This window comes from Amia ocellicauda, chromosome 12, assembly GCF_036373705.1.
Source record: "Amia ocellicauda isolate fAmiCal2 chromosome 12, fAmiCal2.hap1, whole genome shotgun sequence".
NCBI lineage: Eukaryota > Metazoa > Chordata > Actinopteri > Amiiformes > Amiidae > Amia > Amia ocellicauda.
The window spans coordinates 26,821,239-26,844,069 of record NC_089861.1 but is presented as its reverse complement, the minus strand read 5'-3'; the positions used below and the strand labels follow the sequence as shown (position 1 = coordinate 26,844,069).

Here is a 22,831-nt window from a genome sequence, read left to right as displayed (position 1 = left end):
GAGATGTGCATTTCAATGTGACTTCTGTGCTTCACAACGGGACAGAGTTACAGAGGTAAGTCCAGATTTGAGAAGTGTAAAAGCCCATTGAAAGGAGTGTGTGACAGTGTCTGGTGGTAGGAGATGCCACTTTGACTAAACAAATTTAGTTATTTCATGAAATCCTTGGCACCTGAGCTAGACATGTTAGCATGATTCTGCCTACAACTGGATTCGTAAGTCCTTTTCTTCTAATACTTTGGGCATGCAGTCAAATCAGTGCTCAACAATACCCAAGAGCAACAGTACTGTGGACTAATAGCAGGACCCTATGAAATCCGCATTGAACATGGACAGAACTCAAAGGGAAATTGCAATCAAACACCGGAATATATTATAACAAAGTCCGTTTAAACAAACACTATATATGTATGTGTATTTTTTTTAATATATTGAAATAGCACAATGTTTGTACAACGAGTCTTCAAGAAATTAACTTCATGGGAACGCATGAAAAAACTATTTTTTATCACCTTTCAGCCACTATACTGTAAAAACTGAAAAAAGCAGCACAAATATAATGTAGCATTCTGTGCTAGTTGCTACGTGGGTTCGGCTCTAATCCACAATATCAGGAGGTAGTCGTGTTCAACACAGCAGACTTCATGGAACAGGCAGGTAACTGGAGCAACACTCCTACACTACCATTGTAAACTATTTATAACCTTGTTCCCCATGACTGGCTCCCCCAATCACGGCACCCCGCATGTACCCATGTGGGGCTAACCACTGACCCCAGGAATTAACTCCGTGCTCTTGCTCACTCTTCAACCCCCCCCCTCCAAACATTCTAAATATGGCCCTGTAAGTTTCATTTACTACAGTTTCAAAGTGCTATACATTAATATATAGATATATACAGTATGAAGGCAACTATTAAGCTTTTAAAATTGCAGATTCTTAAAGCATCTGGGGAAATGTACGTTTGAAACTTTTATATTGCATCTAATTGAACTACGTCATCGTAATGCTTTTTCTTTCTCTTCTTCTTCTTTTTAATCTATTGATTACTTAGCAGATGACTTTAACCTTGGCAACTTACAGTTGTCTTTAAATATACAAGTTTCACACAAACCCTTTACCAAGAGCAATGAGTATATACTATAATGTAGCCCTAATCTCAGTAAACAGGGAACACAATACACTCATGCAGTATAATGTATTGCAAAGAGCCACAGCAGACAGAAGAGCCACTTGTGTCCTTGGAGTCTGTCTGAGCATCACTCTACAATGTGCAATATGTGTGACATCCGCTTTCAGTCCGAGCAGAAGGAAGGAAGGGTCTGAGCTTTATATCACCCTTATATCTTACTGTAGCACTGAGTTATACTGAGAGTTGATTTGTATGTCTGATATCCAAGAAATATGAAAATGTGCAGTATATGGAAATGTGAAGTATTTTGTATTTTCTGACTCAATGACAAATAAAGGAAGTGGGTCTTGTGGTTATCAAGTAAACAAACTGAGTGTTTCTGCCAGATCTAAACATATGCTTCTCCACTTCAGTGTCTTCAGTTTCCTTATGAACAGTGTCAATGTCTCGCCTAAGAAAGGCAGATGAACAGAAGGTGGTCTCTGCCGGTCCTGAGGTAGATCTCCTCTGGGTTCTTGTAGTGTTTTCCTCTGGAGTGGCCTTTGTTTTTTCTGTGGTACCTTACAACAATGTAAAAAAAAAAAAAAAAAAAGTAGGAAGATGGACGATTGTTTTGATAGAGAAATGTAGTGGCCTTTAAACTGTAAATGAGACTGCAACACTGCTTCAGAATGGAAGATTCACTTAATTATGAGCACATGGGACTCATAACTACATAACAACAACTAATGCAGCACACCTGCTTCACTGAGCAACGCCCCACCTTCACTCACAGCCACTACAGCTGTTGACACTAAGCATTAGATAAAAGACTGCCCTGACCAGAACAAAGGGTACAATGGAGGAGTGGTGAGGAGAAGACACAGGCAGCTTTGAAAGCCAGCAGGGACGGTGACTGCAGGACGAGCTATGGGGGATTGTTTACCGGCTATGAGGGTGCCAGCCGGTGGGAATCGACTCTCCATGGGTCAGAGCGGATCTGGAGGGACATTAGCTGCTGAAGGCTGTGTCTCTAGAGCGACAAAAGGAATATAATGGATTATAATTGGCGAGAGATGTTTGAAACAACCGTATATGTGGTTGCATGTACCAAGGAATTACCTTGTAGGCTCGGTGGCTTCCAGTTCCTCGGCGGCAGACGGCACCTTGGGCTCCGGACCAAGCAGAATATAGAGGGAAGTGCACCGTGAGAAGGTGAGAGGGACGTGCTTAATACCATCCACGATTTGCAGCACTTACCATTGAATGAGCCTGTCCTCTTTCTGAGCCTGTTCTATTTTCTCTCTCTCTCCTGGATCGGTGCTGGCGGTGTGGACAAGCGGGCTGCTGTGACTGGTGGCAATCACCTTATATTGGACTGTTCATTGAGACTATTCATTCTCTTTCCTTCCTTCTTTGTTTTTATATTGTTAGACTCCGAGGTATTGTTTCGGCTTAGTTTTAACTGGGATTTTAGTATAGTTTATTCTATTTCTTAGAATTTTTTTTTTTTTTTTGTATTTTTATTGCCCAGCATATTAAAGGCAATTTTAACTGTGGGGAAATTGTATTGAGGGGACAAACAGACTTCATGCCCTGCTAGTTGCCCCTGCTGTGATCGTGTTGTGGACATTTAGTAATTAGAATAAAACTTGTTATTGACTGCTTGCATCTGTGGTGTATGTCCTGAGATCTCACTGAATCTGCACGGGGGACTACTTGAGTGGTAGCGAGCAGAGATGTCACAACAGGGTAGGCAAACCAGGCAATTGCCTGGGGCCCCTAGCTGGAAGGGGGGCCCCCAAAGGGGCAACTAAACGGAATCCATAGCATCAAATGCAACACAAAAGAACAGCCCCCTACCTCCCTCACTGGAGAAAACACCGTCACCACCCACCCTGCGGAAATATTCTGACTAGGAGCCCTCCACACAGAATCGCCCCTGGTAGCCAGTGGGCTGCCAGAACGGAATTCCTGTGAGACACTGTGGTCACTGCCGGAAATAAAGCAAACCACAAGTTCCCTTGTAACACAAGTTCCTTTTTAATAATTCCTCACTAGTGTTCTTTCTGTCTACAGGTTTCAGTTTCTACTGCTGTTTGTAGACAGGCAGACAACACCGAAAACTATGGATGACATTTATATTATACATTGTTAAATTGTTTTATCATACAGTGGCTCTCAAAAGTATTCACCCCCCCCTTGGACTTTTCCCCATTTCATTGTGTTGCAACATGAAATCAGAATGGATTTAAATGGGAGTTTTTGCCACTGATCAACACAGAAAATGTCCATGATGTGAAAGTGGAAAAAATATATACTCTGCAAATTGTTCTAAACTATTACAAATATAAATCAGAAAGCCACAAGTGCCCTTCCCTTCAGTCAATATGTGGTAGAGGCACCTTTGGAAGCAGTAATAGCCTATAAGTCTCTACCACCCTTTGCACATCTGGACACAGCAATATTGTCCCATTCTTTGCAAAATCACTCAAGCTCAATCACGTTGGAAAGGGACCTTTTGTGAACAGCAATTTTCAACCCTTTCCACATATTCTCAATTTGATTGAGGTCCGGGCTTTGACTGGGCTACTCCAGGACATCAACCTTCTTGTTTTTGAGTCACTCCTGTGTGGCTTTGACTTTATGTTTGGGGTCATTGTCCTGCTGGAAGGTAAATCGTCTCCCAATGATTTCTCTGTACTCTGCTGTATCTATTTTGCCCTCTATCTTTACAAGGTTTCCAGGCCCTGATGCAGAGAAGAATCCCCATAGCATGATTCTGCCACCACCATGCTTCATGGTAGGGATGGTGTTCTCAGGATGTTGTGCGGTGTTAGGCTTGCGCCAAACGTAGCACTTAGCGTCTCATCAGACCAAAGAATCTTCCTCCACTTGGTCTCAGAGTCTCCCACATGCCTTTTGTCAAACTCTAGCCAAGATGAGATGTGATTTTTTTTTTCTCCCATAAAGGCCACTTTTGTGAAGCAGTCTGCACAGTGTCTCCCAGCTCAGCTGTGGAAGACTGTAACTCCTTTAGAGTTGCCATAGGCCTCTTGGTGGTTTCTCTAACTACTGCCCTTCTCGCCAGGATACTCAGTTTTTGAGGATGGTCTGATCTATTCAGATTCACAGTTGTGCCATATTCTCTCCATTAATTAATAATGGACTTTACTGTGCGGGGTGAGATATTCAATATCTTAGAAATGTTCTTATATCCTAACCCTGATTGGTGCTTTTGAAGAACCTTATTCTGGATTTGATTTGAATGATCCTTCATCTTCATGATGTAGTTTTTGTTAGGAATTGTACTAACCGACTGTGGAACCTCCCAGAGACAGATGCATTTAACCTGAAATCATGTGACACACCTTAATTGCACAGAGGTGGACTCCATTCAACGAATTACATGACTTCTAAAGACAATTGGTTTCATCACATAGCAAAGGGGCTGATTACTTATGCATTCAATTATTTTCTGTTTTGTATTTGTAATTAATTTAGAAAAATGTGCAGATTATTTTTTACTTTGACATTATGGACATTTTCTGTGTTTATAGGTGGCAAAAATTCCTGATTAAATCCATTCTGATTTCATGCACAATTAAACTTGTGTGACAGTGAGAGCCACTGTATCTTTGTCAATACAATTGTTATATATTCATAAAAATAGAATCAACCATATCAGCTGCCCCCCTTAAGCTAAAATCACTATGTATAACAATATCTTCAGAATATTTTGAATAATAAAACAGACCTTAGAAAGGTAGAGGTGGTTTATGTAATTTTTTATTCATAACATGACCAGGAAATAGAAAAAGCAGATCAATACAGATATATTGGTATAAAGAAAATTAACTTCTATAATATTAGCATATTTACATGAATATGTTTAGATAACTGATTTGTAACCAGGAGGCCAGGGGACCGAATCTGTATAACTGACTGTGCCGAAATATATTTTATTAAATATATATAATGTATATTCTATTAAAATAACTATTCTAATATTGTAACCAATATTTGTTTCTCTGAAAATAGCTCGGCGCTAAGAAAACCTGTACAAATGGGCCTACTCAACATGACAAGAACTCTTCAAAAGTCTCTGTATGTCTACATTTATTAGTCTGGAAAAGGAAAACTATTTAAATATATGATTTTAAATATACTTTTAAAGAAAAAACAAACATAGTAAAACAGAAATAAAGATATAAATTCATATTTCACCTTGTGAGATTTTGATTGTTATTCCTTGATCTCCTCTATCTGGGAGTATATACACAGATTGGTCCCATTGTCTTCCTTGTCCTGCTCTTGCTCCTCTGTGTTGTCTTCATGCCTGTTCTTGTCTTTGAGCTTTATCTCTGCATAGTCCGTCCCGCCAGCCTCTGCCTCCGTCTCCGCCGGGCTGCTCTTCCCCGGGAGTCGAGCGAAGTCAATGCTGGCGTACGGCATGTCCTTCTCTTCCCCGGCATTCACTTCTAAAGGCTCTTCACCGGCCACAGGCTTGTCCTCCTGCAGTGGGGTCTGCTCATCCTGCTGAACCTGAGCCACAGAAATTGCAGCCGTCTCAGATATAATACACAGGGTTTGAATCTCAATTTGTGGGAACAGGCAACAATTATCAATTTGACAGACTGTAATTCTCTTACAGATTTGAAATATATAATTAAATTGTCAATTATTTAAAATTGATCTTGACTTATTATTTTCATTATTTCCAATTTAATTGATCCATTGATTTATGGTTATTTTTTAATTTTGTTGTATTCATGCATGAAGATCTTAGTGCTGGAACTGATCACCTGCTACTGGAGTGGTTCCCTCAGACTGTCATACTCTCATGCGAGCACTTCATTATCAGTTAATATGCATTGCCAAGATTTGTAAACTATGGTCCTAATCACACACACAATACTGTGTTTTTGGTTGTTGGGGGGGGATGGGGGAGGTCAAATCTTCTATAAGCAGTTTTCTTTTCTCATGACAAACAGATTTGCAACACAGCTGTACCTGCTGGATGCTTGTGACCATCTCCAGGGTGTGATCCAGTTTCTGATCAGCTGGTTCTTGCTTTAACTTTGGCTTCTTCCTCCTTCAACACAACAACATTTATTAATAAGCTTCTTACATGAACATCTTCAGTGTGAAAGAGATATTGATGGCATTGGCTCATCCTTATCATTATTATACGTTCTTTCTTACCAGGCATCCTTATCCAGGATAAGGATACGGTTCACATAAGAACCATTTAAAAACATTACAAATGATCCACATGACAGGGGTGGAGGGGATACATTCATGTCAATTGTAGCCTATATGTTTTTATTAAAAATACTGACCTTTTACATATGCCTGCTATGCAACACCAAATAAAGATAATGAAAGCAGCTGCAAAACCCCCCAAAATGAATCCAATAATGATGTTTGGATGTGTGAGAAGTAGCACCCAGTAACCTAAAAGGAAGCAGAACATTATATATAACAGTAATTTAAGTGTACCATGTGGTCCACATTGTGTTTCTGTGGCTTAAACAGTTAACATGTCAGTTTTGTTTAGTTTATTGTGGGTGTGGAGAAATCACCAGTCACTCTCACTCTCTGCCACCATCCCCAGTATACTCAATTCTCCATCTAGCCGCAGAACCTATAAAGAGCTTGTCAGCTCGGGTACTTGACCTCACCTGGTTTCTCTAAGCTTTGACGGGGTGGACAAGGCTATTATCCACCAGACGAAACCCCAGAACAGATAATCGTAATAGTGAAGAATGCCTGTTTACATGCACAGTGTAAATGTCTCTAATCCAAATCATCTTCTGTGCCAAGCAATTTCCTGTTGAGACACTAAACAAGTGACACTATAATAGCATCCCTCCCTTTTCTAACAGCTCACCTGATCCATTTATGGTGTTGCTGCCATAAAGCTGCCTCCTCACTTCACCCATCTCATTTATACTGACACACAAAACACTGTTTGCAGTTGCGTTTGCAGACAGGACTATGGTGCTGTTAATGCTCTGGTAAGTTGAAGCTGTAGAGACACTGAGGGGTGTATCTGTGGTTACATGCACTTCACGCCACTCTATGCTGGGTAAGGGGTGACCTTGGCTGATACAAACACAGGTGAGCCGATCTCCCTCAGTGGTGCATCCTGAACCGTTCAGAATACGAGGAGTATCTGAGGAGAGAAAGTATACAGTGAGAACTGACAGGTAAACAGGCATTGCACATCTACCATTTTACTCCTTGCCAATAATGAGTTTGGAATAGATTGACATGTCTATAACTACTGTATGGTCAAATTGATGAATTTCCGAACGAACACTTTTGGCACAAACAGCGCTCCATATGTACATGTACATAGTAGTGTTATTATTGTTCATGATGGTTTTGAACTGTGAAGAACATAGTGCATCTTGTATCCCTGGTAGAAAATGGTATGAGCTAGTGGGAGAGGCATCCCCATTATATAAAAGGGCTCAGTTTTCCAGGAGAAGGGGGAGTGTTACAAGTCAGAGCAAGTGGATGGGTTCTAGGAGGGTCTACTAAAAAACACTAATCCAAGAGGAAGAAAAGCTTGCTTGCTTTGTTTCCACTCTCTGTATATTAAGTGTGTGTATTTATTGATGTTATTCAAGTTATTTTCATTTTGTTTCATATTGTTTTGTTCCTATATACCTACACACGCTGACTCTTGCTGGCATAAACTATATTCTTTGACTTCCTGACATTTGTGCTCCGTTGCCCCTTCAGTAATAAGGCACAAGGCTCCACACTTTGAGCCAATTAATTTGCATGTTGAAATATTTTACATCCCCACTTGAGAAGAAATGAGATGCCAAATATTTCAGTTGGCACCCCCTGGAGCGCATGCGCCAATTAAATCTAGAGTGGTCTGCGCATTTGCAAAATCAAGGTGATTGCTGGGGGATGCACGGTATCCATGGGGTGCCGGATTTGTCATAACATCGTCAGTCATCTGGTCCTGTCCATAGTCCAATGCATCGAGTTGTGTGCAGTGAGCAGGGGAAGCGCAGCCGGATCTTCTTCTTCTTCTGTGGCGCATGGAGCCGTCTAAGCTGCGGAGTGACAATACAGAGTACCCCTGGGGTCCAGCGCAGGTGGTCGTGAGTGGCGGATAGGACGGAGTTTTCCCTACGGCCATCGTCCCGGTGCTGGCACAGTATAATCGGCTGAGGATTACCCTTTTTCGTGTGGCTTCGTTTTGGCAATACTTTTCTATTTAGTTCTTAACTTTTGTATTTTGATTTTAGTATATATTTTAATCCCTGTTGTGTAAAGAATATCAGCCCAGACTTCTCACCCTGGGCTGTTCTATTGTATAGTTTGTTTTTACTGTGTACTATTACAAAATGTTATTCCTTGCATGCTGCTAGTGTTGGTCTGCCGAGATCAAAAGATCCTGTGTGGGGAGATATTGGGGAGTCCCCCAACTCATTAACTTAGGGTGGTGTAGTCACGAGTTGTCACCCCCTAGTGGTTGTGACAGAAGCATTTTGTACAGATAGCAGTGTGGTGTACTTACAATGCACAGAAACCATGATGGAAGCATTCACAGTCTTGTTGAGATATTGTGCTATGCAGGTGTATTCCCCAGCATCCGTATGCGTCACATTGAAAATGGTGTAGTTTAGTTCTGTGATGTTCTCTTTATTGATGAGTAGCTGTGTTGTATCACCCTTAATCCAGGAAACATTAGAGTCTGGATTGCTGTTGAAATTGCATTTCAGGGTTAGAGCTTCACCCTCCTTTATTTTTTCTGGACAATGACTGACTGAGAACTTCCTTGGAGAATCTGAAATGCAAAACATTTCATATCAGTAAATGCTGACTTCAGCTAAAACCATTCTGAGATTTCATACTTTCCCTGTCTTTATTTACCTTTGTTGTTTAATTGCTATGGATTTCAGTGATATCTGAATGCAGGAGATCTTTCATAAAATCTTTCATAAAATACAACAAAGACAATAGTAATATCTACAATATCTTAATATTCCTCAGGACTTCGGATAACAGTTATAGAAACAGTCCTTTTATGAATGGCGGCCATGATTTGGGGATTTTGATTCAGACTTTGATGCACAACTTCCAATGTGCTACCTCTCCCTGTTTATAGCGCTATGTCAGAACTAGGTTTATTACAGCTCTTGCTAGTCTTCCTCCAATTTTCTCTCCCTTTTACTCTTTCCTCACCTGTATCCATGGCAGCTCGTTCCCCCGAGACACACCCACAACCCCCGGCTGTGTCACAGTAGGTATGTGTACATCATGTATGTATTTATTCATTCATTTTAGTAATCTACTTACATTTTACTTCCAAAGTCACGCTTTCTTCGATTTTTTCTTGGGTTGTTGTGTTTGTAAACTTCACTTCACAAGAAATAACAGCTTTGTTGTGTTTGGGAACAGGCCAAAATATGAAATCAGAAGAATGAGTTGTTGTCCCATCAGAGTTGATCTCACTCTTGTGAGTCTCAATGCCTTTCAGGTCAGGCTTTGTTTTCCATGTTATGGTGGGGGGGGTCCCAGAGCATCGTCCTGGGGCAGTGCAGGTCAGTGTGGCCAGCTCTCCTTCTGTCACACTCACCGGGCTCAGAGTGGGCTTCTGTGTCAGATCTGAAAGGACATGTATTCAACATACATGACAGATACCTGCACCACAATAAGATCAATGCTTTCAAGAATTGTAACCATACTGACAACCTACAGTGAGGGAAAAAAGTATTTGATCCCCTGCTGATTTTGTACGTTTGCCCACTGACAAAGAAATGATCAGTCTATCATTTTAATGGTAGGTGTATTTTAACAGTGAGAGACAGAATAACAACAAAACAATCCAGAAAAACGCATTTCAAAAAAGTTTTACATTGATTTGCATGTTAATGAGGGAAATAAGTATTTGATCCCCTATCAATCAGCTAGATTTCTGGCTCCCAAGTGTCTTTTATACAGGTAACGAGCTGAGATTAGGAGCACTCTCTTAAAGGGAGTGCTCCTAATCTCAGCTCGTTACCTGTATAAAAGACACCTGTCCACAGAAGGAATCAGTCAATCAGATTCCAAACTCTCCACCATGGCCAAGACCAAAGAGCTGTCCAAGGATGTCAGGGACAAGATTGTAGACCTACACAAGGCTGGAATGGGCTACAAGACCATCGCCAAGCAGCTTGGTGAGATTAGTCGCAAATGGAAGAAACACAAAATAACTGTCAGTCTCCCTCGGTCTGGGGCTCTATGCAAGATCTCACCTCATGGAGTTTCAATGATCATGAGAACGGTGAGGAATCAGCCCAGAACTACACGGGAGGATCTTGTTAATGATCTCAAGGCAGCTGGGACCATAGTCACCAAGAAAACAATTGGTAACACACTATGCCATGAAGCACTGAAATCCTGCAGCGCCCGCAAGGTCCCCCTGCTCAAGAAAGCACATGTACAGGCCCGTCTGAAGTTTGCCAACATCTGAATGATTCAGAGGAGAACTGGGTGAAAGTGTTGTGGTCAGATGAGACCAAAATCAAGCTCTTTGGCATCAACTCAACTCACCGTGTTTGGAGGAGGAGGAATGACCCCAAGAACACCATCCCCACCGTCAAACATGGAGGTGGAAACATTATGCCTTGGGGGTGTTTTTCTGCTAAGGGGACAGGACAACTGCACCGCATCAAAGGGACGATGGACGGGGCCATGTACCATCAAATCTTGGGTGAGAACCTCCTTCCCTCAGCCAGGGCATTGAAAATGGGTCGTGGATGGGTATTCCAGCATGACAATGACCCAAAACACACAGCCAAGGCAACAAAGGAGTGGCTCAAGAAGAAGCACATTAAGGTCCTGGAGTGGCCTAGCCAGTCTCCAGACCTTAATCCCATAGAAAATCTGTGGAGGGAGCTGAAGGTTCGAGTTGCCAAACGTCAGCCTCGAAACATTAATGACTTGGAGAGGATCTGCAAAGAGGAGTGGGACAAAATCCCTCCTGAGATGTGTGCAAACCTGGTGGCCAACTACAAGAAACGTCTGACCTCTGTGATTGCCAACAAGGGTTTTGCCACCAAGTACGAAGTCGAAGGGGTCAAATACTTATTTTCCTCATTAACATGCAAATCAATGTATACATTTTTTGAAATGCATTTTTCTGTTTTTTTTGTTGTTATTCTGTCTCTCACTGTTAAAATACACCTACCATTAAAATTATAGACTGATCATTTCTTTGTCAGTGGGCAAACATACAAAATCAGCAGGGGATCAAATACTTTTTTCCCCTCACTGTAGTTCATTAAATTTGGACTTCGTTTGAATGAGTATCCTGCTGTTATGGAAGAATTGGAGTTCCGGTTTTCTGTCCAGTTATAACAGTTATAACACTGACCTTCAAAGCAACTTGTCCTCCTGGGACCCTCAATGTTCATGGGTCTCATGATTCTGTTTACCACCTGCTTATTCTCCAAAAGCAATGTTTTAATGTAAAAACATTTTGCAATCATAAAACTGTAATCGCTCTCCACCTGTAACATTGCTCACCTGTTCGGAGGCAGGATGTTGACCTGATCATCAGAATGACTTGTTTGTTGCAGAGTCAGTCATTCAGCAATCGGATCAATTTTAGTGAAAGTTTAGGGATAATTAACGCGTTCATTTATTCAAATTAAGCAGCTAATTTTGAACACCGTCCTGTATCAATGTCCTGGAATTGCGGAGCGCATCACAGAGAGGTGCGTCTCCCAGCTCGGCAATCTGCACACAATAACTCGTCACTCGTTTCTTCACTGTAAGTTTAAGGCTTTAATATTGCAGAGACGCTGTTCCTGGATGTAACCATATATTATACTCCTATTTACCATGATATTTGTCCCCTGGGTGCATTATTATTATTTTTGGTTACGGGTTTTTATTAGCTAATACAGCAAATAAGCCTGAGAGACAGCGAGCAATACCTGGTGTGACGTCACGCATACATTAGCTGCAGCTTTGACTTTTCACAGAGGGGTCAACTTCAGACGTATCGTTTTATACACTTAGCGTTAAAACCTAAACATAAAAACTACACATAGCTGTTTTCAGTGAGTTCTGAAAAAGTCAAAAATGATGATACCCCACTACTATGTCTGTTTATCAATCATATCACAGGAGACATTTCTTTACACGGAGAGTAGTCACAAGCTGGAATAAACTACCCAGCGATGTGGCAGAAGCTGCAAGTTTGGTAACCTTTAAAAATAGACTGGATAGGATCCTTGGATCACTTAGATATTAATGGACACCAAATGAGCACGATGTGTCGAATGGCCCCCTCTCGTTTTTAAACTTTCTTATGTTCTTATATTCATATTTAATACATTTCTAATAATATTAGCAATACACTATAATAATGTAATACTGTGATATTTTATATGATGGTTATCTGTGAAAATCTCATATCGATACACCCCTAGTTTTGGCTTACCTTTTATACTGATGTTAACCCTCTGGTGATATGTATAGTTTTCACTTTGCCCATTCTCGTCCGCTCTGAACTGATAAGTGCCCCCGTCGCTCTTCCTCAGGTCACTGATGATCACAGTGCATTGATTCTCAGTGAGGTTGCCAAGCAGGGCAACACGGCCTCTGTACTCCTCACTCACTTTAGAGGGGCAACTGGAGTGAAAAACTGTTTTTGGGGGGGTTTGTTCTGTTTTAAGCCATATTCCAGTAAAGTTGGGCTGCAGTTTATTCTCTGGATTGCTGAAGTTGCATGGGATGATCACACACAGACCCTCCTCTGCTGTGAGGTCCTGAGGAAGATTGATAGGCCAATCTGTGGTTTCACTCTGTGTCCCTGAAAAGTAATTAATACATAGATTCTTCAGTAATATAGTATTTCAGCATCTGCTGGGGTTGAATGTTCTCTTTATTTAAATTCCCTATCTGTATGATATCTGTGCAACTGTTACTGTACTGCAATGTTCACAAACAGCTGAACCCGCAGTATACAGGTAAGCATCAAAATCCATTTCAAAACATTTTTACTGTAGGAATTCATCCCATTTACTCCAGCTGTTTGAACAAAAAAAATCTGGTGGTTTCAGTTTTTTTTTATGTATTACTTTCTTTAATATCTGAATTTCATTGTAGGAAGATATTGGCAAAGCAAATACTAATTTCAACTCAAAACTGTTCTGGGAAAAATGTTTAGACCTTTCCTCAGTTTAATTGTTCGTTTCTCTCTAAATTGCAATTTTGCTCTTTTAAATATGTATTTTGTAGTAAATCCCTTTAAAGGCCACTGATGCAAAACAGCTATAACTGCAGCTCAGTACTGGGGAATATTATAATTTGATGTGTTGATCTGGTACATTAGCAGCCCAATGTGTGACAGATAAGGGAGAGATGTAAAAAGAAATGAAGATATTTTGGTTAGACTGTGTTCAAAGCTCCTCTCAGTGTCGGCACTGGATAGAGAAGGATGAACTAACGGCCTGTACAGGTAGAGCTGTGAGAGCAGGGGGCTCCTGCAGGTTTACCTGTGACACAGAAGATCAATATGAAAACCACTGCAGGCATCCTTCTCAGAAAATGACATCGATCTGTGAAAATGAAGCAGATAGTACATCAGCGAGGCAATGCAGAGGCACATCGTACAGCAGATTCTGAAATAACTTGCTATTTTATGTTTTGTATCTTTGTTTCCTCTGCACACATTCACTGGACAGTTTGAGTCGTGTCGTTTAGAAACTGCTCATGTACATTTCAGATCTGATAGGTTTACTTTTTAATCACCACTTACTTTCACACATTGTTCTTGTTTTGAAGGCTGTGAATCTGTGATGCTCTGCTGTTACTGTATTTGGGCATGAGAGGCAGGGGAAGAAGCCCAGTTCCTCACATCTACAATAGCTGCTTTAACTAGCAAGCCTGCAGTGTGAGCTCTTCTCATGGGGACCCTTTTGTACAGATTGAGATATGGAACATGTTCATACAGTTTTAATGTAGTGCTGCTTTGTTACCAAGACTTATGGAAAACCTGTTATATTGTTTTCCAATCACAAGTAGTTTTTCCTTCTGTTTTGCCCCACTATAAGCTCTTTGTCTTTTTTGGTTACACTTTACAATAATGGGGAACAATTCTTAGTGAATTAATATCTGAATTCCACAGGAGTAACAGATGAATACTGCATGCACTTCACCTGAGCTCTGCTGTTATTTACATGTGTAACAAGGTTAGGCTCAGGGTTACAGACTGGGGTTGGGGTTGGGGCCAATGCAGGTGATCGACAGCAGAAGTTAATTAATGTCTTTCCTCTGGGATTTCGACAATAATTCATTATGAATGGGTGCACAGGAGCCAGGACCAAATTAACAAGTTGTGCAAAATTCATAAAATAAGAGACACTCCATATATTTAACTAAAATCCTAATTGATATCTTGGTTTATTCATACTCACAGTTCATATGTACATGTAGCTGCTGTGCAGGTCTTCATCCATACTAACAGCCCTGTTACTTTCAGATGTAGCACTATAGAAGTGCATTATCTTTCCAAATATGAAAACAATATATTATATTATGTGATGTTGTGAGTAGGTTGTGAAAAGGTCATGCCCAAACCTGACCCACCAGCCAATCAGAAGTTTTAATATCAAAACACAATGGCAGCTTTTTGGTTACCAATGGATTCTGTCTTTTGCCTAATTAAATCCCATCGTCTAGTACAATTACTCACTGGCAATGTAGGTGGATCAAACTTTGAATTGGTGCAGACATAAGTCCTTTAAAAATTCTATAATATTTTTTATAAAAGGAAAATATGACTTACTGTCACCTTACCTTTATAACAGCAACACATCTGCTGGGTGCAAAGAGACAACGTGCTCACAGCTCTTCTTCAGCCAGGCTCCTGTGGCTCTCAGTGCAAAGAGGAACTCAAACAGCTTCCTGTCCACAAGTGAGTGTCACAGCTGGGCCTCACGCTGAGCCGCTTCTCGAGAGTTTTAAACATCACGACTGACCGACTATGAAGCTCCTGCAGTCACACATCTTGAAAAGTATAAAGACTTTCATGGATAAGATTTCTCAGTATTTTTCTTTTTCTCACTGTAGCTAATGCTGTTCCATATCTTTCACCCTTTTTCATTTGTTTGCCTGTTGTAGCAGTTTCCTTCTCGTACTCTCACAATACAGCAGTTTATTTACATGAAAATCATGCTTTGAAATTCCCTGTCTAGAGCTTTATTTGGTTTATCTTCATAGCAAACTGTAGAGCGTATTTCTATATATGGATGCTCATATAAATAGGCCTAACCTAAAACGGAGCAGAAAACTGCTTACAGTATTTTTCGAATTTCCTCTACAGTTCTTCCACACCCATGTTGTAGTTTATAGTCCAGAGGGATTACAGCCTTCCTTAGACCTTTTAAACTGGTGATTAATTTGTATACATTTTATTTGTTATACTATAGTTATCCATTGTATGTTTTTTTAGATTCCAGTTGATTTTGTTGAAAAAGTTCAGTGTTCAAACCTCCAATTGCCACTCTTATTTTAGAGGCTCCATAGATCATGTTAAGTGCTTCTACGTGCAAAATATTGAGTTAAGTTTTAAAAATACTACATATTTAGATATGAACTCCCTGCAATGATTCTGGGTTACAATATAGAAACCAGTGGCCATTTCAGAAATACTTTTCAATATGAAATCAAATGTAATCAGTAATTTACATTCTGAAGTTTACAGACCCCTGTGGAGGTGGAGCGGGAGGATATGTAGGGTATTTTGGGGGTCAGAAAAAGAAAAGCAATTTGAGAAAATCATTTGAATAAGCAACTTTTACAATTCCATATGGTGCATCAGCTTGAATACATTTCAGAATACACCTTCAGATCACATCCAGTATTTCAAAAACATGGTACTAATTAGGGACTATGTCAATCTGGAGGTCCATCAGAGGGGCAAGGAGGAAGCCTTTAAGAACTGGCAAATACAAGATCTGGGGAAGCTCAGGATCCCATGATGGGACCCACCTCCGGGGACGGCCATCTCCCCCTGCTGGAGCCTGAGTCCAAGATCTTTTAACCATTTTTATGAAAAGATTGTTTTAATTTTTTTTTAACTGTTTTTAAAGATTTAGTTTAGCACTAGTTATTTGGGTTTTTTGGTTGTTATGTTTTTTTTATTTGTCAAATACATTGACCGTTTGGATTTTAATTTGAAATGCATCGGACTGTTTTGGTTTGTTTTTTATTTTATCGTTTTATTTGTTTTTTGCTTTGTCCGGTGCATTTTCAGTTAATTTCAATGTACACTCACCTAAAGGATTATTAGGAACACCATACTAATACTGTGTTTGACCCCCTTTCGCCTTCAGAACTGCCTTAATTCTACGTGGCATTGATTCAACAAGGAGCTGAAAGCATTCTTTAGAAATGTTGGCCCATATTGATAGGATAGCATCTTGCAGTTGATGGAGATTTGTGGGATGCACATCCAGGGCACGAAGCTCCCGTTCCACCACATCCCAAAGATGCTCTATTGGGTTGAGATCTGGTGACTGTGGGGGCCAGTTTAGTACAGTGAACTCATTGTCATGTTCAAGAAACCAATTTGAAATGATTCGACCTTTGTGATATGGTGCATTATCCTGCTGGAAGTAGCCATCAGAGGATGGGTACATGGTGGTCATAAAGGGATGGACATGGTCAGAAACAATGCTCAGGTAGGCCGTGGCATTTAAACGATGCCCAATTGGCACTACGGGGCCTAAAGTGTGCCAAGAAAACATCCCCCACACCATTACACCACCACCACCAGCCTGCACAGTGGTAACAAGGCATGATGGATCCATGTTCTCATTCTGTTTACGCCAAATTCTGACTCTACCATCTGAATGTCTCAACAGAAATCGAGACTCATCAGACCAGGCAACATTTTTCCAGTCTTCAACTGTCCAATTTTGGTGAGCTTGTGCAAATTGTAGCCTCTTTTTCCTATTTGTAGTGGAGATGAGTGGTACCCGGTGGGGTCTTCTGCTGTTGTAGCCCATCCGCCTCAAGGTTGTACGTGTTGTGGCTTCACAAATGCTTTGCTGCATACCTCGGTTGTAACGAGTGGTTATTTCAGTCAAAGTTGCTCTTCTATCAGCTTGAATCAGTCGGCCCATTCTCTTCTGACCTCTAGCATCAACAAGGCATTTTCACCCACAGGACTGCCGCATACTGGATGTTTTTCCCTTTTCACACCATTCTTTGTAAACCCTAGAAATGGTTGTGCGTGAAAATCCCAGTAACTGAGCAGATTGTGAAATACTCAGACCGGCCCGTCTGGCACCAACAACCATGCCACGCTCAAAATTGCTTAAATCACATTTCTTTCCCATTCAGACATTCAGTTTGGAGTTCAGGAGATTGTCTTGACCAGGACCACACCCCTAAATGCATTGAAGCAACTGCCATGTGATTGGTTGGTTAGATAATTGCATTAATGAGAAATTGAACAGGTGTTCTTAATAATCCTTTAGGTGAGTGTATTTGACCATATTGTTTATTTGTTTAATTTGGCAGTATTGCCCTTATTCACAAGTTTATTTTGATTTATTGGAAATGTTTATTTGAGGTCATGTATTTTGTTAATCACTGTTAGATTTTAAAAATTGTAAGTGATTTTAAGAACTGATTTAAAAAAAAAAAATCATAAGTATTAAAATTTTGAATGTTTTTATTTATTGAAATGTAAAATACTTATCCAAATAAAACAGTATTTTACTGTTTACTGTATTTCAGAACACACCTTCAGATCACATCCAGTATTTCAAAAACATTATTTGCGTGATATGCAGTAATTTGAAATGAAGACAGTACACAATCGGCCAAACTGTTGTTTCCTTCCTTTTAGAAATTATCATGTTTTTAATTGTATTTGTAATTGTTACTTGATGTCTGCTAAGATATAAATATTATTATTATTTTTATTATTAACATAAACTGTCCAAGGAAGGAAAAGCGGTGAACCGGTGACAGGCTCATTGATGCACGTGGGGAGCGAAGGCTGGCCCGTGTGGTCTGATCCAACAGACGAGCTGCTGTAGCTCAAATTGCTGAAAAAGTGAATGCTGGTTCTGATAGAAAGGTGTCAGAACACACAGTGCATCGCAGTTTGTTGCGTATGGGGCTGCGTAGCCGCAGACCAGTCAGGGTGCCCATGCTGACCCCTGTCCACTGCCGAAAGCGCCTACAATGGGCACGTGAGCATCAGAACTGGATCACGGAGCGGTGGAAGAAGGTGGCCTGGTCTGATGAATCATGAGTTCAAGGTGTTGACTCCAAATTCCCCAGATCTCAAACCAATCGAGCATCTGTGGGATGTGCTGGACAAACAAGTCCAATCCATGGAGGCCCCACCTCGCAACTTACTGGACTTAAAGGATCTGCTGCTAAGGTATTGGTGCCAGATACCACAGCACACCTTCAGAGGTCTAGTGGAGTCCATGCCTCGACGGGTCAGGGCTGTTTTGGCAGTTGGTCATAATGTTATGGCTGATCATGTGTCTATATATTATTTCTTAGCAGACGCCCTTGTCCAGGTCGACGTACAAAATATTAGAGCAATACAAAGTGCAAAAATACAGTGCAATAATATATCTGCCTCTAGGGGGCAGGGGAGAGAAGTTTTTTGTGGTTTTGGCATTCAGTTTGCAGACAGAGACATACACATTTGCTGGTGAATCATTTGGCTGGTTATTCGTGCAATATGAAGTTCAACACTGCGGATTGCCCTGGCCATGTCTGGTTTGTTCTGTAGTAACTAAAGTAGTAACTGAAGTAGTAACTGAACTAAGCTTGGCGTCTGTGTGAATAGAGGCAGGTTCCCTGTGCTGAAGCAGCAGGTGTCTCTTATGTGCAGGAGTACAGGAAGGTGGTGGCAGATGCTTTGGTACGAAGTTCTTTAACTTCTTGTATAAGAGGCACGTTGTGTTTCGTGACTGAAATCCAGGGACCAGTTGTGGCGTTTCTGACATAAATAAGGTCACGCTGGCAGGTTTAAGTTCCAGTTAGACTGTAATTGATACACTGGGATGAGTGGGGGTTTCTCCTGATGTTCCTTTTCCTCTCACTTTCTCTTTATTAACCCCTGTAGTTTATCAAAGATTTAAATGACAGCTGCAGCTGTACAATTCTTGTGGATCATTGGCCTCTGTGGATCCTAGTCTGCACCTCTGGATAATACTATACAGTTTAATGTAATTCACTTTTATTTGTATGTTTTATCTGATGTCTGCTATTTTGGCTAAAGGTGTAAATGAATGTCAACCTTTGAATGATTCAAGAATACTGTGTCCTGATGTTGGTTTAATGTTAGTCTATTAACACTGGTACAATATGTAGTTTCCAAGTCTAGTTTCATGGTAACCATCACCCTTGAAACATCTGTTTTGCTTTTTATTTTATTAACTCAGAACTTTTACTGTCCCCCAGCTGTGGTATTGTATTACAGCCCCCCTCTCAAGGTAATTATTTTTCCAGAGCTGTACATTAGCAAATATACTGCCACTGTAAAATAATTTGAATCAAAAAGTTTTATATTAAACTTGGTAGTAAGGCAACAATGACATTATCACATCCATACACACACTCACAATTGTATACACATATATACAGACCCACACCTGTTTGCTTAAAGCATTAGACCTCAATCATACAACAGTGATCCAATAGTTATATTTGCAATCACCCTTCAGTGATAGATCATGCCTAATTTCTGCCTGTAGATGCATGCTTGATCTCACAATAGTACTGGGATTGAAAAGGTTCTGCAGTGTATGAATTCCTGTAATTGGGGAAAATATTAAGCAGCATTAGATTAACCTAACCATATTATTATGATTATAACTATATTTAGAATACTTCTGACTATGAAGGAAAAACTTATTTCTGGAGTTTCCTTGTGCAATTGCGTTTCTTCCTTATATCCCTAGTTGAACTATTGTGAACATTGTCCTCTACAAAATAGATAGTTTTACATAGTTTTAATAAAGTGTCATAGGTGTTGTGTGTAATTAAATCCTAGAGAAGTGTTAATTTTAGTCAAGAAATACAGAGGTGAATGTACTTTATTTTAATAAGTATTGAAAACCTTAAAACAAAACTGCACATTTACAATATGTGTTACATCTGCTCTCCACACTTTCCCAGTTTGTCTCCCGAGGTCATCATCTCCAGAATACTAACCCTGACATTCCTCAGCGCCTTGTGCACTTGGTCCAGTCGCTCTCTCCTCCCATTGGTTCAGCGCTCAGGGCTAAGTCTTGTTTATTTATTTACTGCATTTATAAGCAGTGTTCCCGTTCCTTGATTTTCCTTTGACGAACCATCGCTTGCCTTCCTGTGGTTCATTTCCTGGATTTCCCTTTGCTGTCTTGTACGCTGGATTGACTGACCTCCTGCTTTATGACCTCGACCATATTTCTTGCTTTGCCTTTATCGCACTGTTTGCCAGCTGCCGAACCAGGCCTGTTCCGACCAAGTCTCTTTCTGCACCTGAGTTCACTACGACCCTGGCCCTCTGTGTAGACAAGTCTAATGATGTGTAACACATCTAACAAGTAAAGAAATTAATTGTCATTTTTCACTACAATTGATAAAAGTCTATATATACAATATACTAAACTTGGGTCATTCTTTAATTTAAATAATATGAGATATTCACAATAGAAAGGATGGTGGCGCAGTGCTGGGTGCGGCGACAAATGGCCGCCTCGAAGGGCACTACACCCCTGGGAAGACACACAGGGCTGCCTTATTGGTGCATCTCCTCCCTGTATGGTGGCCAGTTTTTGCCCCTCCCAGCAGAACAATATGGTGTAGCGTAAGGTACACTTATAAATTTCAATTAAAGAAGTGAATTTATAGTATCACCTTATCACGAATCATGGAATCTTGTAGAACTCAATTTCTGTAATAATTGGATGCAGACACCAATTCCAAAGATATAAATTGTCAAATTTATTCAAAAACAAAGACTAAATGTAGCACTACATTAATTATACAAAAGGGAAAACTAATTAAAATTCAACTCTAGATTAACAAATCAAAGACCATGGGATCACATGTGATATCACACAAATAGTTAAACAAAAAAGGTTATAAACACATTGACTACAATACCGGTTAGTAAGACGAATTTGAGTCTCTCATTAGTATTGTTAGTCAGACATTAAATAACTACGCAGGTTAGTATTTATGTCGGGTAACTTCTCGTTATATATATATCAGTCTCATTTACATTTAGGTGCCGAGAAAGATCCCATCATTACTTGTTACCACAATTTCCCTTAACTGATTATTATTCAATGATTAAGGATAGGCAGGGCCACCAATAATCTAATGTCTATTAACGTGTGTCAATTTCAGACTAAACAGTTAAACAGGAATCAGAAGATATTTCTCGGCGTTGACAGATTTTATTTCTAAAATTATCAACAAAACAGTTTAATGCAACACACATTTATATTTAAGAAAACTAAATGATATTACACATTCTAGAGTTATGAATCACAGATTAACATTTCTAATTGATTTCTCAAATGTCATGAATCACAAACTCCAAAGTGTTAAACTTATCTGAACTTTGTCGCAGAGAGGCCTCTCTGGCTTCGGGCTCAGATAACAGCACACGGCACGAGGTCCGTGTGGTTTGGAACAAAGGCAGTCCGGTTCGGCTTTGTCCAAGAACTTCCACTCAGTCGATGCACCTGGAAGTTGGGGTTTCGCGAAAGTAGAGTCGTTTCCAAACAGATTTTCCACTGGTTTGAAGGCTCCAAGGTTGTGCACAAAATCTTCTTGGCAAGCAGGGTCTCTCACCGTACTTATTTGAAGACAAATTCTTTGAGGAAAGCAGGGCCCCGTTTGGTTCCAAGGGTCGAGTTTCTTAAGACTCAAATAGCTATTTAAATGACTGACACTTTCGTATTCAGTCGACTTAGTCAATTGTCCAGCTGTAAAACTCCACTGATCAGGTGGGCACAGGTGGGCATGCGCAGTCTGTAAAGTTCTTTATTTAATAAAGTCCTTTAAAAGAATTCTTTGTACGGCTCAATCTCCTTCTCCCAGTTTAACTCTTCTGTTGCCGGCAAAGACTTAGTTGATTTCTGGTTCCGGTTCTGGCAACAGAGAGAGGTTGAGCTGTGGCAGCGAGTTACTGGTTCAGGTGAGAGAGAGAGCGAGAGAGCGAGAGAGAGAGAGAGGCTACCCTTTATACGCCTGTCAGATCAATAGATGATTGGTTCTTGAGTTTGTGAGATTGGATTTCGGTTTCAGTCCCCAGTGTCCTATTGGAGGGGGGTTGATTTATGACTGATGTCAATCCATGCCATCTTTTGGAAATGCCGGTTGGCCCGGGTTCGTAGCTCTGTGTCGGGATTTCGGCACAAGTCCATTTCAAAGAGTTTTTATTACCTACAGGCCCCCTTTCCACCCAAGACTGTCACTTTGATGTAAACCAGTTCCCAGTTATCAGATTTCCTTAACTTTGGGGGGGGGGGAGAGGTCTTCTTTAGATCAGTGCTTCAGCTCAGAGCTAAAATGCTCTTATCAAAATACACCCATCATAATGCTACAATGGTGTTATTTATGGAAAGAGCAGGAAATGTACTACTTGTCTTCAAAAAGATCCCTTCATCCTACCATTGAGCATCTCTCAACCGCACTTCACTCAATAATTCATTTGGGCCT

General features: G+C 40.5%; 1 protein-coding gene across 1 annotated transcript; it reads right to left on the bottom strand.

Annotated features, from left to right (window-relative positions):
• Nucleotides 1–4,884: 4,884 nt before the first annotated feature.
• On the bottom strand, nucleotides 4,885–15,012 carry LOC136764798 (sialic acid-binding Ig-like lectin 5). Its single transcript, XM_066719119.1, has 9 exons — nucleotides 14,936–15,012; nucleotides 13,633–13,695; nucleotides 12,576–12,947; nucleotides 9,440–9,748; nucleotides 8,658–8,927; nucleotides 7,005–7,289; nucleotides 6,454–6,568; nucleotides 6,125–6,206; nucleotides 4,885–5,656 (listed from the first exon to the last, which is right to left on the bottom strand). The coding sequence occupies exons 1-9, from the start codon at nucleotides 14,952–14,954 to the stop codon at nucleotides 5,357–5,359; spliced, it is 1,815 nt and encodes a 604-aa protein (XP_066575216.1). The 5' UTR covers nucleotides 14,955–15,012; the 3' UTR covers nucleotides 4,885–5,356.
• Nucleotides 15,013–22,831: the final 7,819 nt, after the last annotated feature.

Coding starts and splice junctions, on each gene's coding strand:
- LOC136764798 (XM_066719119.1), bottom strand. Junction 6,569..7,004: donor CAACACCATAAATGGATCAG/GTGAGCTGTTAG, acceptor GCTTCCTTTTAG/GTTACTGGGTGCTACTTCTC. Junction 6,207..6,453: donor ATAGCAGGCATATGTAAAAG/GTCAGTATTTTT, acceptor GTTGTGTTGAAG/GAGGAAGAAGCCAAAGTTAA.